We start from the raw sequence: 13,143 nt of genomic DNA on the forward strand, positions 1-13,143 counted from the left end.
CACAGGGATGGTTTAGAGAGGATGGCCATTTGCACATTAGGGCTGGTGCATTGTATACTGACAATAGAAAGAGGGGGTTGAAAGGGAGGGCAGGTAACAAAGAAATGATTAGACCATAGCAAGAAGGTACGTTAGATTTTTTTTTAACTATAGTGAATACTCAAATTGGAGAAACTCACTATTGATGAACTCCAGTCCAGTGCTGGCTACCCTAATCCAGCCCTCCACTCTGCTCAGACTTGTACAAAAGCCTACTGTGAAGGCTCCCCCTGCTCTCTAGCTCTGAGTCAGGATCGACCAAGGAGTAGCAGCATGGTAATAGGAGGACTGAGAGCGAGCTGGCGTACTTGTTCCAGGCTTCCTCCTTGTAGGGACCCTCCTCTGCGTCCCCCAACTGGGGGGCCTCTCCACACACAGCTCTTCTCTTATTCTGGCTTCTGGTAACCATTTCCTCCTCCCTTGCTAGCCCTGGGGTGATGCATTATCTTCTGTTTGTTTCCCTATGTGCGCCCACACCTTTGTATAGCGTGCCCTTATTAAATCCCCTCAAATTACCCCATTTAAATGTACCATCTGTCTCCTGCCTAGACTCTAACTAAAATGCCTCCCAAAGTCAAACTCCTTTTTATATCTCATCATTTGGATCATCTATCCATGTCCCTCCTTATATTTGCACATATAATTGAGATTTATGTTTTCAAGCGAGAAACAGCGGGGAATAGGTTGCTGATCAGATTCATTTTTCAAACTAACCTCTGATGCGGGAGGATTCTCCGGGTCATAGAAGAAGATTCTCATGCCATTAGGATGGCATCCAACCCAAAGGTCCCCTGTCACAGGATCCACAGATATGTTATCCACGAGTGTGTTAAAGTCCAGGGACTTCCAGATTAAAACCAAGGAGAGAAGGAAGGACAGAAAGTGAAAAAAAATTGAGAGGTGATGGAACAATAGTTCAGGGAAAGCCATCGTCTTGTCCTCTGTCACCACACTGTTGGTTCCAGGACACAATTCTTCCCCATTTCAGTACAGCTCAGGGAATTCCTCTAGCTTTCCATCTATGCTAGCATTTAATCAGTTTCCAGGACAGATGAGGGAAGGGGAAGATGCAGAAAGCCAAGAAGGATTGTTAGAAGTCAGATGAAATCATTGGGACTAACATCTGTGCATGAACCTAAAACTGAAAGGAAGAAAAAGTTTTAAGTGCAGCATAAAACAGTTCCTTCTAAAACGGCATGTGCAAATGATATTTTTACAAGCATTCAGAAAACAACCAGGAAATGTAGATTCATTTTTGAGGAGCACGTCGATGAAATGTAGGCTCTTCTTTAATGGCTAATCATAGGCTGTGCAGCCAGAGGAGAAATGATCACCCAGGGTCTAATTTTTGCCTTGGAGTTGGGAAAAAGTTTCTTCTTTAGTTTCCTGATGTTATTCAACTCCCTGCTCTTCTGCTGTTTATTTTCTAAATATAAGTTGCGAGCATGTGATGACTGCACAGATTGCTGTCGAGGCTTTGTACCAGGATCATAAATAATACCAATGATTCTTAATTCCACCATTCATCATCTTGGCTGCCTTCTACTGGGGAGAAATCACATCTATTTGTTTACCTCTAACTCTCAGTTGGAGAAGTAATATCTACCGTGTACCTCAAACAGAGGCCAGCATACCTCAGCGCCCAGAGACCGTGTAATAACTGGTGGTGACTCATTGCAAAGGCCAGAGTGTGGGCAGGCGGCTGGGGCAAACCAGCGCTACCCTGCCCCGTGCTTCCTCTTCAAAATGACAGCTATCCCCACATGCCCATGAAGGGACTGGAGGGCTCCAGCGTCACAGCAGAGTCTCCATGCAGAGCCATCATTCATTCCTACCCTGGAGGCAAGCAAGGTCGGCCAAAGGAGGCGGCCAAGCAAACATCCTCTGGCCAAAATCAGCCCTGGGCCTTCTCTGCCCCCCACCGCCAAACCCCCATCTATCACAGTGTCAGACATTCTATGCTGATACAGTCATTTCGTTAGATGAGGAAAATGTTGGTCTCAGGGCTCTGCTATTATCTTTGGGAGGGGTAACTGCCGAACTGGTGAATTCCATGGCAGTCGAAAGCCTACAGAGATGTAAACTGGAGGTGAGAGAAGAGAAGGACACCAAAGCCTGGGGGCCCCGTTCATTTGACACACGGTTACTGAGCTCCCTCCGTGTGCTCTACAAGAAGCTCAGCTCCTGGAGCATGCGTCAGGAAGTGGCAGGCCTGGCTCCTGCCAAGGAGGGGCAGACGCTCCAGCAGGGAGACCCTTTGGGGCCCAGCAATGAACTCTTGCCTTGCAAATCTGTAATTCCTAGCTAGACTAACTCACTACAGTGCACACAATGTACACATTTCATGCTTCCACAAAGCCAAGTGGAAAATTTGACATTCCTTGATAAAGGAAACTTAATAAATTATTCTCATTGGGAAAAACTGTGTTCTCTGTTAACATCCCAATTTTTACAGAACTGGAATGCATCAAAGTGGGACCCATTCATCGGCTGTGTCTTGAAATCTTTTTTTTCCTTTCTGTGCAGGAGGAGATAATTCCTTTTTTTTTTTTTTTAAAGTAGGCTCCAGGCCCAGCATGGAGCCCAACATGGGGCTTGAACTCACGACCCTGAGATCAAGACCTGAGCTGAGATTAAGAGTCACACTCTTAACTGACTGAGCCATCCAAGCGCCCTGAGATTATTTTTATTGTGGTAAAATATGCATAACATGAAATTTGTCATTTTAACCATTTTAAAGGGTACAACTCAGTGGCATTAGTGCCCTCACAATGCTGTGCAACCATTACCCCTATCCATTTCCAGAAACCTCTATCATCCCAGACAGAAACTCTGCACCCGATAGTGCCCTATTCCCCCCTCTACCATCCCCTGATAACCTCTATTCCACTTTCTGTCTATGAATTGGTCTATTCTAGGAACCTCATAAAAGTGAAATCACACAATACTTGTCCTTTTGTGTCAGGCTTACTTCGCTTAGCATAAGGTCTTCAAAGTTCATCCATGTTGGAGCACATATTAGTACTCTTTTTTAAGGCTGAATAATATTCCATTGTATGTCTATCCCACATTTTGACAGGACATAGACCACCCACAGCTCATCACGAATTTTAAGATCAGTCTCCTTTCATTTATCAAATTTCTTGACACTCCAGGTATTAATTAATTACCCACTCTGAATTAATATGATCCTTCAAAAGAAAGAATAACATTACAGTCACAGGGGGAGCCTCAACTGAATTGTAATGTCAGGAGGTAGGCATTACCTATTGCCAAAAGTGGGTGTCAACCCTGAAATACGTCCTTTGCAGGACGAGCGCCTTTATCATTCTGTGTTGAATATATATACTAGATAGGGCTCTAGTCTTATAACAGTCTTTAACTTTCAATTTATAAAAGTACCTACTGTTATAACCACAATCTGTTTTTATTCCCTCGGCCAGTATGAGTGTATGAAATTCCACTTTACATCAGCTAATACCAAATGGGCTATGCCAATGATTTTTAATGTCTAACATGATGCTCCATTTGATAAAGCTTTGAGGTAATTTACTCAGAGCAAAGCCTGTCATGACAGTACCTTGGATGTACTGACAGGAACAGTTCCACAAAGCATGGTGACAATGCTTTATGCCATGGGCGGTTATGGCAAGAGACAAATGTCTTTTTTGTAAGGGACAAGGGACTACTTCTTTAATGCTCCACTTTGCTGTTACTTTCTCTTTCCTCTCCTTTGTGTTTTTACCTCTTTTCACCCAAAACTTCAGACCAGATCATAATTGGTAGGGGAAGAAGATAAACTCCTGAAGTGTACCAGCCCTATCATATTAATTGAACAAATATTTGTTGAATGCCTACCACGTGTTGGTGAACTCTTCCAGGAACAAATAGAAAATTACCTGTCCTTCTGGAACTTACACCCTAGTAGAAGAGGCAGACAGTTGAGAAGATAAATAAAATATAGAGTATTTCACTTATAAAATATAAGTTAAATATATAGTATTAGTAATAAATGTTGAAGGGGAAATGAAGCTATAAGGAGAAAGGAAGTATAAGTGTGTATGTGTGCACGTGTGTGTGTGTATGTGTGTGTGTGTTGGAGGAGGTCATCAAGAGGACGTGACCACCAGTTGATCCTCAAGCTGGGCCCAGGCAATCAGAGGCTCCTTAACCCCTCCCCTGTCCTTGGGATGTACATTCTGCCCACTGTTTCCACAGTGGGAAGTGTTCCAAGGACATAGCCTTGAGAGAGTAATGTGTTATTGAGACCATCTGGACAGTGTATGTGGCTGAATCCAGTTAAGGCCTCTATATAAACTTTAAAGATTCTGGCGGATGGGTGTGGAGATCTACTTGTCCTAAGGCTGTTCAAAACAAGCCTCGTACGTAAGTTCCCTTGTTTATTAAACCTGCCACCTGCCAGTCTGTCTGCCTTCTTCTTTTATCTCTCCTTGCCCCCCTATTTGGGCAAAAACATGGATTAACTTAGAGGATTTTATGCTAAGTAAAATAAGTCCAACAGAGAAAGACAAATACCACATAATTTCACTTACATGTGAAATCTAAAAAAAACAAAACAAACGAACAAAGAAACAGCAAAAACAGACTCATAAATACAAAGAACAAATTGGTGGTTGCCAGAGGGGAATGGGGTGAGTGGACAGCAAAATAGGCGAAGAAGGTTAAGCGGTACAAACTTCAGGTATAAAATCAATAAGTCATAAAAATGAAAAATATAGTCAATAATACTGTAATACCATTGTATGGTGACAGATGATGCCTACATTTGTGATGAGCATGGAGTCATGTGCAGAATTCTCAATCACTAGATTGTACACATGAAACTAATATAACGTCGTTATGTCAACAATACATCAATAATAAGTTTTTTAAATAAATGGATTTAATTTAAAAAAAAAGAAAGCCGGAAGAAGAGTTGAGATCAGAGAAAGACACGTGGGTGTCCCCTACTCTGTAGCTTTGGAGCTGGCAGACAAGGTGAGAGAGCAGGATGGTCATTTGAAGACCTTGAGTGACGCTTGGCAAAGCTAGGAGGGCGCAAGCTGCGGCGGATTAAGGTGCAAGTGCCGTGACAAAGTGTGATCGGGACTCTAGGAGGTGGAGCCCCTGGAAAAGTGAGGATAGTGAAGAGGAGGATGCTGTGGTGATTGACAGTGGAACGAACAAAATGCCCCGTGCTGTCCAACCCCTAAAACAAAGGAAAGCAACAGCACCACGACAACCCCAGCTAGTGGGGCAGCCTCCAACTGAGCGAAACGATTCACGAAGAGAATGTACTCCCAGTGAGCTTATTGATACAGCTGCCAAGTTCCAGCAAAGAGCCAGGAAAAGTATCCTGACATGGTTAGTGCACCTAAGGGATACAAGGAGGCGGTGGGGGGGTGGGGAGTGGGAGGGGCGGGAGATGACATTTCTCTGACTGGGCAGGAAGCAGAGAAAATGAGCAATATCAGCACATACCCTGCTGTCTAGTAGCACCTGGAAGGAGCTCAAAGGCTCAAAGTACTCACTCCATTACAGATTAGACTATTGTAGCTTGCAGTGAGGTTTGGCCCAATAAGGGGCACCTACCTGGGCATGTGGACTCCTGAAAATCTATAGAGGAGGAACAACAATCTTAGGGAACTGGGAATGAGACAGGCAATCTCCGCCTCTGTGTTTGAAGGCCCTGATTAGGCCACATTCACTGCAAGAATGAAAGCTAGGATACTCCAGTCCACCCCCAATACCCGTTATGGGACACTCATGCCCATGTTGAGCCCAGTTGTGAGACAAGACATTTATAATGTTGGGCAATCCATTGTTGATCTGGGGAAAACTGACAAATCCTAGGAATGGCTGTGGGAAAGACTTGAGACAGAGAAGTCACCCATAAAAACAAAAGGCTATCCCAAATGACTGTAAAGGTCCAGTAAAAATAACCCGGAAGCAAATGTGGTTTAACCGGATTGCTGCAGGGACCCCACATGAATGGAAGGACTGACAACTCAGCACTGTACTCATTGGCCTGTGGAAAGCCATCAAACCTGAACAACAATTCAGACCTGCTCCGTCTGACCCTTCCCATCCCTGATTCCCTGCCTGCTCTAACAGAAGCTTTGGGAACACAGTCTTATTTGGGGTGAGTTCCTCCTGTACCCCAGGGCTAGATGTGGGCCAGGACTGCCTGGAAGTGAGGGCAGTTGGGGACCATCAGAGGCCTCAAGCTGAACACACTACTCACTGGTCCTCCAGAAGTAACCGGTGGATATTAGATCCAAATGTTCTCTAATACCTGGTAAGCCTGAGAAGTTTTCAGCATCATCAATGGTTACACAGAACAAATGGTTATGGTTAAGAAAGTTTTTTGACACTACAAATTTAGTGTTCCCCTCTACTCCAAGAATATGAGGTTTCTGTCTCTCCAATACCAGAGATCATATTGGGCATTGACATCCTACAAGGTGAAACTGCAAACCTCTATCTGTGAAGTCCGGACCTGGGTTGTAGTAATCAAACCAGTGTTGGAAGGAAACACCCACTGGGAACCAGTAGGCCTGTCACCCTTGGGGAAAATGGTAACTGTCAAACAGTATAAATTGCTCCAGAGCATAAGGAGATAGAAGAAACCATCCAAGAACACGCTGCAGGACATTCTCCAAGCTTTCTTGGAACAGCTGCAAGAGAGAGAATGGGTCACAAACCCACAAAAAATCAAGGCCCAGGAACTGCCATAAACTTTTTGGGAGTCATTTGGTTAGGCAGACACATGTTCCAGAAGCTGTGATTGATAAGATGCAAGCTTAACAATCCCTAAGAACCTGAAAGAGGTACAAACCTTTGTGGGGATTTTGGGGTTTGGGAGAACTTTTTTTCCCCATCTGGCACCGTGTCTCTGTCCCTTGTATGGACTGATTAAAAAAAGGACATGTGTGGGTCCGTGGATAAGGGCAACAAGTCAGCTTTGAGAAGACAAAAGTACTAGTGAAAGCTTAGGGTATTAAAGCTCTGGGCATCTCCCAAGCGGGGCTACCGTTTGAGTTACATGTGTCTGTGACTCCAGAAGGTATGAAGTGGGTACTGGGCTGGGGATCACAGGAGGACAGAGTTCCCCGAGGATTTGGGGCCAAGCTCTGGAAGGGGACAGAAACTCCATATACCCCATAGGGCAACAGTTCCCAGCAGTGTATACAGTGCTGCTCCAGGTGGAGCCTCTCAGGAAGGAAGAGCATGTCAAAGTAAGAATTTTTCTTCCTTTCAAGGGGCGGATTGAGAATATGTTCCACTGACTTATCGCTGCCACGGCTCAAACCCCCATGTTGGCCAAGTGGCATTCCTATCTGCCGCAGAGGAGCACTCTGTCCACCAGCCCTCTGTCTCTAGAAATGAGGGCACTACTGGGCCCTGTAGACTATGTAGATCTTAAGGATGCACCACCCCTCCCAGGCCCCATTCCTGTGGCAGCCCCAACAGCCTGCAGAGAGGGAGTGGGGGATGGATCTAGTCAAGGGCATCCATCCAGGGGCGCTGCAGTTTCTATTCAGCCCGACACTGACACCATCTGGATGGAAGCGGAAAGAAACCGCAGCCCCGACAAGGGGCCGTGTGGTGATGACTCATGAGCCCTGACCGTTAACCCTTTGCATTGACAGTTGGGCTGTTCTAAAGGGATTAATCCTATGGCTTGGACAATGGCAAAGCGAAAGGTGAATAATCACGAGTAAGCCCTGGTGGGGTCAGGATACATGGAAAAATATTTGAGCCTGCCTGCAAGAACCTGAGACAGTCAGTCCTCACTGGCTTCCACATCTCAGCTCACAAGGGACTGAAACCCTTTGGCAATCAGGAAGCTGATGTCCTGGCTTGGGTATAAGCACTAGCAACTAACACTTTCGTAGATACAGAGATTGGGTGCATTAAAAAAGTAGCCATCCCAGTGCCCTGGTGGGAGGGTATATCTCCAAGGAGGCTCCATTGCCCTCAAAATACAGAGACTTAGTCAATCCAGTAGCAGCATGCCCTTTATGTTTTAAACAGCACCCAAGGCAACTGCCAAAGAAGTCTGAGGCCATCCGCTGGGATTGGCAGATGGACTGCATTAGCCTTTTGCCTGTGAGTGCGGTTCTAAATATGCCTTGGTTTGTGTGGACACCACATCTGGCCTAAAACAAGCTTTCCCTCATCATCATGGCTACCACCATCAGGGGATTAGAGAAGCTGAGTAATATGGATGAATACCATCATTGAATAGACAGTGATTGGGGGTCACATTTCAAAAGTCATCATGTGCAAAACTGGGCAAAATAACACAACATTGAATGGAAGTTCCATCTTCCCTATAACCCACAAATAGCAAGAGTGGTAGAAAGGAAAAATGGAATATTAAAGCAGCAAATGAAATTACTAACAAGTAAAACCACCTTGGCCGGGTGGACTATATATCTTTGAATGGTCGACCAGTAGGGCCCTGTTTCTCCAGATGCCAGACTAAGGACCCCTACCAAGGCACCCAATACTGAAAGGGTCCAGAAGTCATGAGAGGCAGCCATTGTGCCCACTCTCTCCATGGATCAAGGAACTATGCCGCTGAAAACACCAAGCCCCATCATGCCTGAGCAAAGCATTATCTACTGGAATTTGCAATGAGATGTCCCTCCAGGATGGGCGACTTACTTTGCATAGGATGTTTGAAGGGGAACTACTCAGGTTGCACTGGATCCCACTGTCCTGCTGTAGGCTGGACCTGTTGAAATGCGCTGTATCTGAAAGAGGGGAAAGGGTAGGGGTCCTAGTCTGGCATATCCTGCTCCCAGTCCACCTCCTCATGCCTGATGGTGCTGCCTTCCCTGGCCAACACGTATGGTATACACCACATGGTCAAATGCCTAAAGCTGCAGCCACATTAACATCTAAGGATGAAGCCACAAGTGTAATTCTTAAAGAAGGGGACGATCTCCATGTAAGTTCCTACTAAATGTCTATTTTTTTCGGCCTGAAAACTTCTGCTGTTCCTGTAGTGTCCAGTCACAGAATGGGCACCCGAGGAAAATACCTTTCTACAGTGGACCACTCATATGCCTGACAAAAAAAAAAAATCAATTCAATTGTCAGATATGTGGAGAGCTGCCCTTCTCTTGCTGGTCAGGATTGCCATAGTAGGTATCACCATGCTGGGGAGGGGATCCAAAAGCCCTAAAGGAGTACATTAAGAAACAGCAAGTTAGGAGTAGTACTTTCAATCCATCTGATATTACCAATACTAATCCAGAAAACCAGCTTATGGCACACACTATCAGTAACACTGGGCATGGGTATTCTTTTTCTGTCAAACTACACAGGCACCCCATCAAACTGCTGACTGAAGAATCCTAGAAATACCATCATTGGAACTAGGGGTGGCTATGCTCAGATTTGAGATGGGTTTATGTGGGTTACTAGGGCTACAGACAGTGGAACCCCCAGATACCCCTATGTTGGGAACAGAAAAATCATTCTAAACAGAACCAACCCATTTGTACCAGGAATGTATCCATGGGATGGATATCGCTCATACCATATAATTATTCTATCATATTAAAGGATGGCAACTACTTTGGTGCTGACAGGTCACACTGCCCAGGTACTGATTGGGTGGCCACAAGTGGGGCCCAGTGCTCATGTGGCCCCAATCTTTGGTCATGGCTTCTACCTATGTGGTTGGGCCCCTACACTCTGTGTTTTTCCTGGGCATGCGGGAGAGTCCACCCCACCGTAACAACTGCCAAGCTCCCTCCCCTCCAGGCCAGGTGGGCACACTCTATTTCCACTGGCATGATCAGCTGGCCACTGGCTTTGTTCCCTCCATTGTCCCGGAAGGTGTTAGAGCACACATCAAAGCCCCTACCAAATTCATCCAGCAAGCCTTAAATGATAACAAAGCCTGTCTGTACTGAACATTGAAAGTCTCTAATGATAAAAGCTGTCATCCAAAATAGGATGGCCTCGAACACTATCACCACCTCTTTGCCATTATCCAAACAGAATGTTGTGTGTCCATACCTGAGGAGTCTGTTAATGTGTCATCTTTATTAAATCACATAAGGACACAAATGAATACCCTGACTGATTTGACCCTCAGCTCAGGGAACTTAATAAATCAGTGGTTCAGATTTGGGGGCTCTTGGAGGAAGAAATCGCCACTGATTTGGGGAATCATGGCCTTACTTTGTGTTTACTCTTGCCTGTACCGATATTGTTGCTATAGTATCTGCCTCCAGTGTAGCCAGATAGCCACTAAACAAGCTGCACACATGCTATCGAAACCCCTTGCTGACTGCCCTGGGCACGTTGCAAAAGAGGGGCGTGGATGAGATTGTAAGAGCTATCGCAAGGGATGGAGTGTTGGAGCAGGTCATTGAGAGGACATGACCACTGGTTGACCCTCAAGCTGGACCTGGACAATTGAAAGCTACTCATCCTCTTCCCTGCCCTTGAAATGTACATTCTGCCCACTGTTTGCACAGTGGGAACCATTCCAAGGGCACAGCCTCGACAGAGGTAGGTGTTGTAGAGCCCATCTGGATGGTACCTGTGACTGAGCCCCATTAAGGCCTCTATATAAACTTTTAAGATTCTGGCAGGCAAGTGTGGAGAGAAACTCATCTTGCAGCTGCCTAAGACAAGCCAAGTAAATAAGTTCCCTTGTTTATTAAACCTGCCATCAACCGATCTGGAGTGGTCTGCCTCTTTCTTGGTCTCTTCTTGTCCTCCATGTAGAGCGAGGTGGGTTCGGGTTGCACCAGGAAGCCCCTGAGGTTGCAAACTAATGGTGTGTGTGTGTAGCAAGGCGAGCAGAGTCGCAAGCTTAGATTAGGTGACCAGGGAATGCCTTGCTGAAGGGACATTTTAGTGAAAACTGGAAGGATATGAATGAAAGAGCCACAGAGATCTGGAAGAAGATCCTGTGAGCAGAGGGAACAAGTGTCCCACCTGAGGCAGGGCCCCTGCTGAGCTCAGGAACCTTCGAGATCAAGAGGGGGAAGCACTGAGACAAAGGTTGCAAAGTGATGGACTGCTGGGGAGTGTGGTGGTCACTGGGAGTACTTTATATTTTATGGGGCTTTATATGTATATTATTTATAATTATTGTGGAGAGCGCTGTCATATGAAATACCAGTTGAGGCCATTTCTTTGCTGTTCCATCAACACGGAGGAAAAAATAAAAGGGAGAGAGAGAAAGGGGAGGGAGAAGAGGAGGGAAGAAAGGAGGGAGGAGAGGAAGGGAAGGGGAACTGAGCTATATATACAATGCCCAACTGAAAATTCACGAGGGCAGAAAGAATCAAAGTTTCATAGGTGGATGTTTGGTTTGCTGCTTCCCACTCTGTCGCCAAATGAAAGTGAACAACAAACACACACGGTGCTGTTGACTCTTAATAGAGAAGTGAAAAATTGGTTCTCACCCACTCCAATTAGACAATCCTTTTTTGCTCACTTTTAATTTCACAAATCAATTAGAATCTAATTATCACTCTGCAAACTTATAGTGTTAATACATCTTACCTTCAATGGAGTTAGAGTCCAATTAGCGTGCTTTTCATACACATGAATCTTATGAGCCAGCAATTCACCTATATAGACATACCTTCAAAGAAGAAAGAGCTACATCAAAGCACTTGAAGTAATGCAACTCAAAAGGTTACGGTGAAGTTGTAATAACTCTTCCTAAGAAAGAACTTTGCTTAGAGACCGGAAAACAGGCCCATCTCAAAGCACACCAAATTCTGAAAAAAAACCTCAATGAGTTTATAGTAGACAAAAGAGTTTTAATTTCTGAAAAGTTATTTCTAAAGATAAGAACTTAGTTGTCCCTGACTAGAAGAGAAGAGACTTGGTCCTAGTACCAGCTCTTAATGTCTGGGAGCAAAATGTATTATACTACTTCTCTTAGTTTGTCAATAGAGTGACAAACCCCAGATTCTGCATTTCAGAGGATAATGGGTTCTCTCAGGCAGGCTGCAGGAAAGCCCCTTGACCATCAGGCTCTTGTTTTAGGCCAGAGAAAGCATGAGAGAAGACAAGATGCTCGGCTTGGATCTGAGAGAAGTCTTCCTCCCCTCTTCCCCTGAGTCTGGTCCGGACCCTGTTCATTTAGTATTTTGCACACAGTGCAATGCCACACTCATCACACAGACCTGTGGTCAATGCATCCCAGAGCAAAAAGAGAAATAATGATTTATTATCTGTTATTTTGGAAAACCAGGAAGTGCTATAAATCATTGAAAGCTGTCCATGATGTTTCCTTTAATTATGTTACTAACCCTCTGAAATCCATGATGATACAAGATGAGGAAGGATATATGGATGGATATACAGCTCTTTTTAAATTTTTTAGGGGATGGAAGGGCAGACTTTTCCCCCATAGTAACACTTTCTTAAGAAAGCAGTTTCTTGATTTGCATTTTGGTGCAACCTCTTTATCTTGTCAAAAACCAGCACTATTGAGATATATAACTGCATGCTGTTCATCTTATAATGCACTCAAAAATCTTCCCTCAAAGCAAAGCTATTTAGCAATACTAAATGTTTAGCATAGATTCCCCCCACCCACACGAAACAAATTTAAAGAGTATGCCTACACAAAATAGAAAATATGTTTGATAAATTTTATCCCCTGAAAAATTAAGACATTTTAAAGTTCTTCCTAATTTCCTCTTACCAGGATAACATGTTAAAATGTGCCACATTATTTAGAGAATGAATATGTTCAAAAGATACCTAACAAGAATCTGGGGGAATGTATGAGATTTGAAAGAGTTCACATACTTGCCATCAGGTGAAATGTTGATTCCATTGGCAAAGTCAAATCCATCTGCCATCACTTGAACTTCAGTTGGACTATAATAAACGACATAGGACCACGCTAAACCCAAATAGAGCTCCCAGGACCTCAAGTAGTGGTCAACAAAATAGTGATCATTTGTGGCATAAAAGTGCTCAGGTCCCACAGCAACAATATCATTCAAACTGCAAATTCAAACACACACACATATGATATATACAGGCAAAGGTGTTGTACATTACAGGATTATGCATTGATTAGCATTCATTAATGTCTGTTCCTAA

The 13,143-nt window shown here is 44.5% G+C and overlaps 1 protein-coding gene across 1 annotated transcript in view; it reads right to left on the reverse strand.

Annotated features, from left to right (window-relative positions):
• PON1 (paraoxonase 1) overlaps positions 1–13,143 on the reverse strand; it is a 34,982-nt gene that overhangs the window by 2,241 nt on the left and 19,598 nt on the right. The window contains exons 6-8 of the mRNA XM_007076691.3: positions 12,844–13,044; positions 11,581–11,662; positions 754–882 (exon numbers count right to left, since the gene is read on the reverse strand). Of these exons, the coding sequence (XP_007076753.1) occupies positions 754–882; positions 11,581–11,662; positions 12,844–13,044 (412 nt within the window). The remainder of the gene's footprint in view (positions 1–753; positions 883–11,580; positions 11,663–12,843; positions 13,045–13,143) is intronic.

Source organism: Panthera tigris, chromosome A2, assembly GCF_018350195.1.
Source record: "Panthera tigris isolate Pti1 chromosome A2, P.tigris_Pti1_mat1.1, whole genome shotgun sequence".
Lineage (NCBI taxonomy): Eukaryota > Metazoa > Chordata > Mammalia > Carnivora > Felidae > Panthera > Panthera tigris.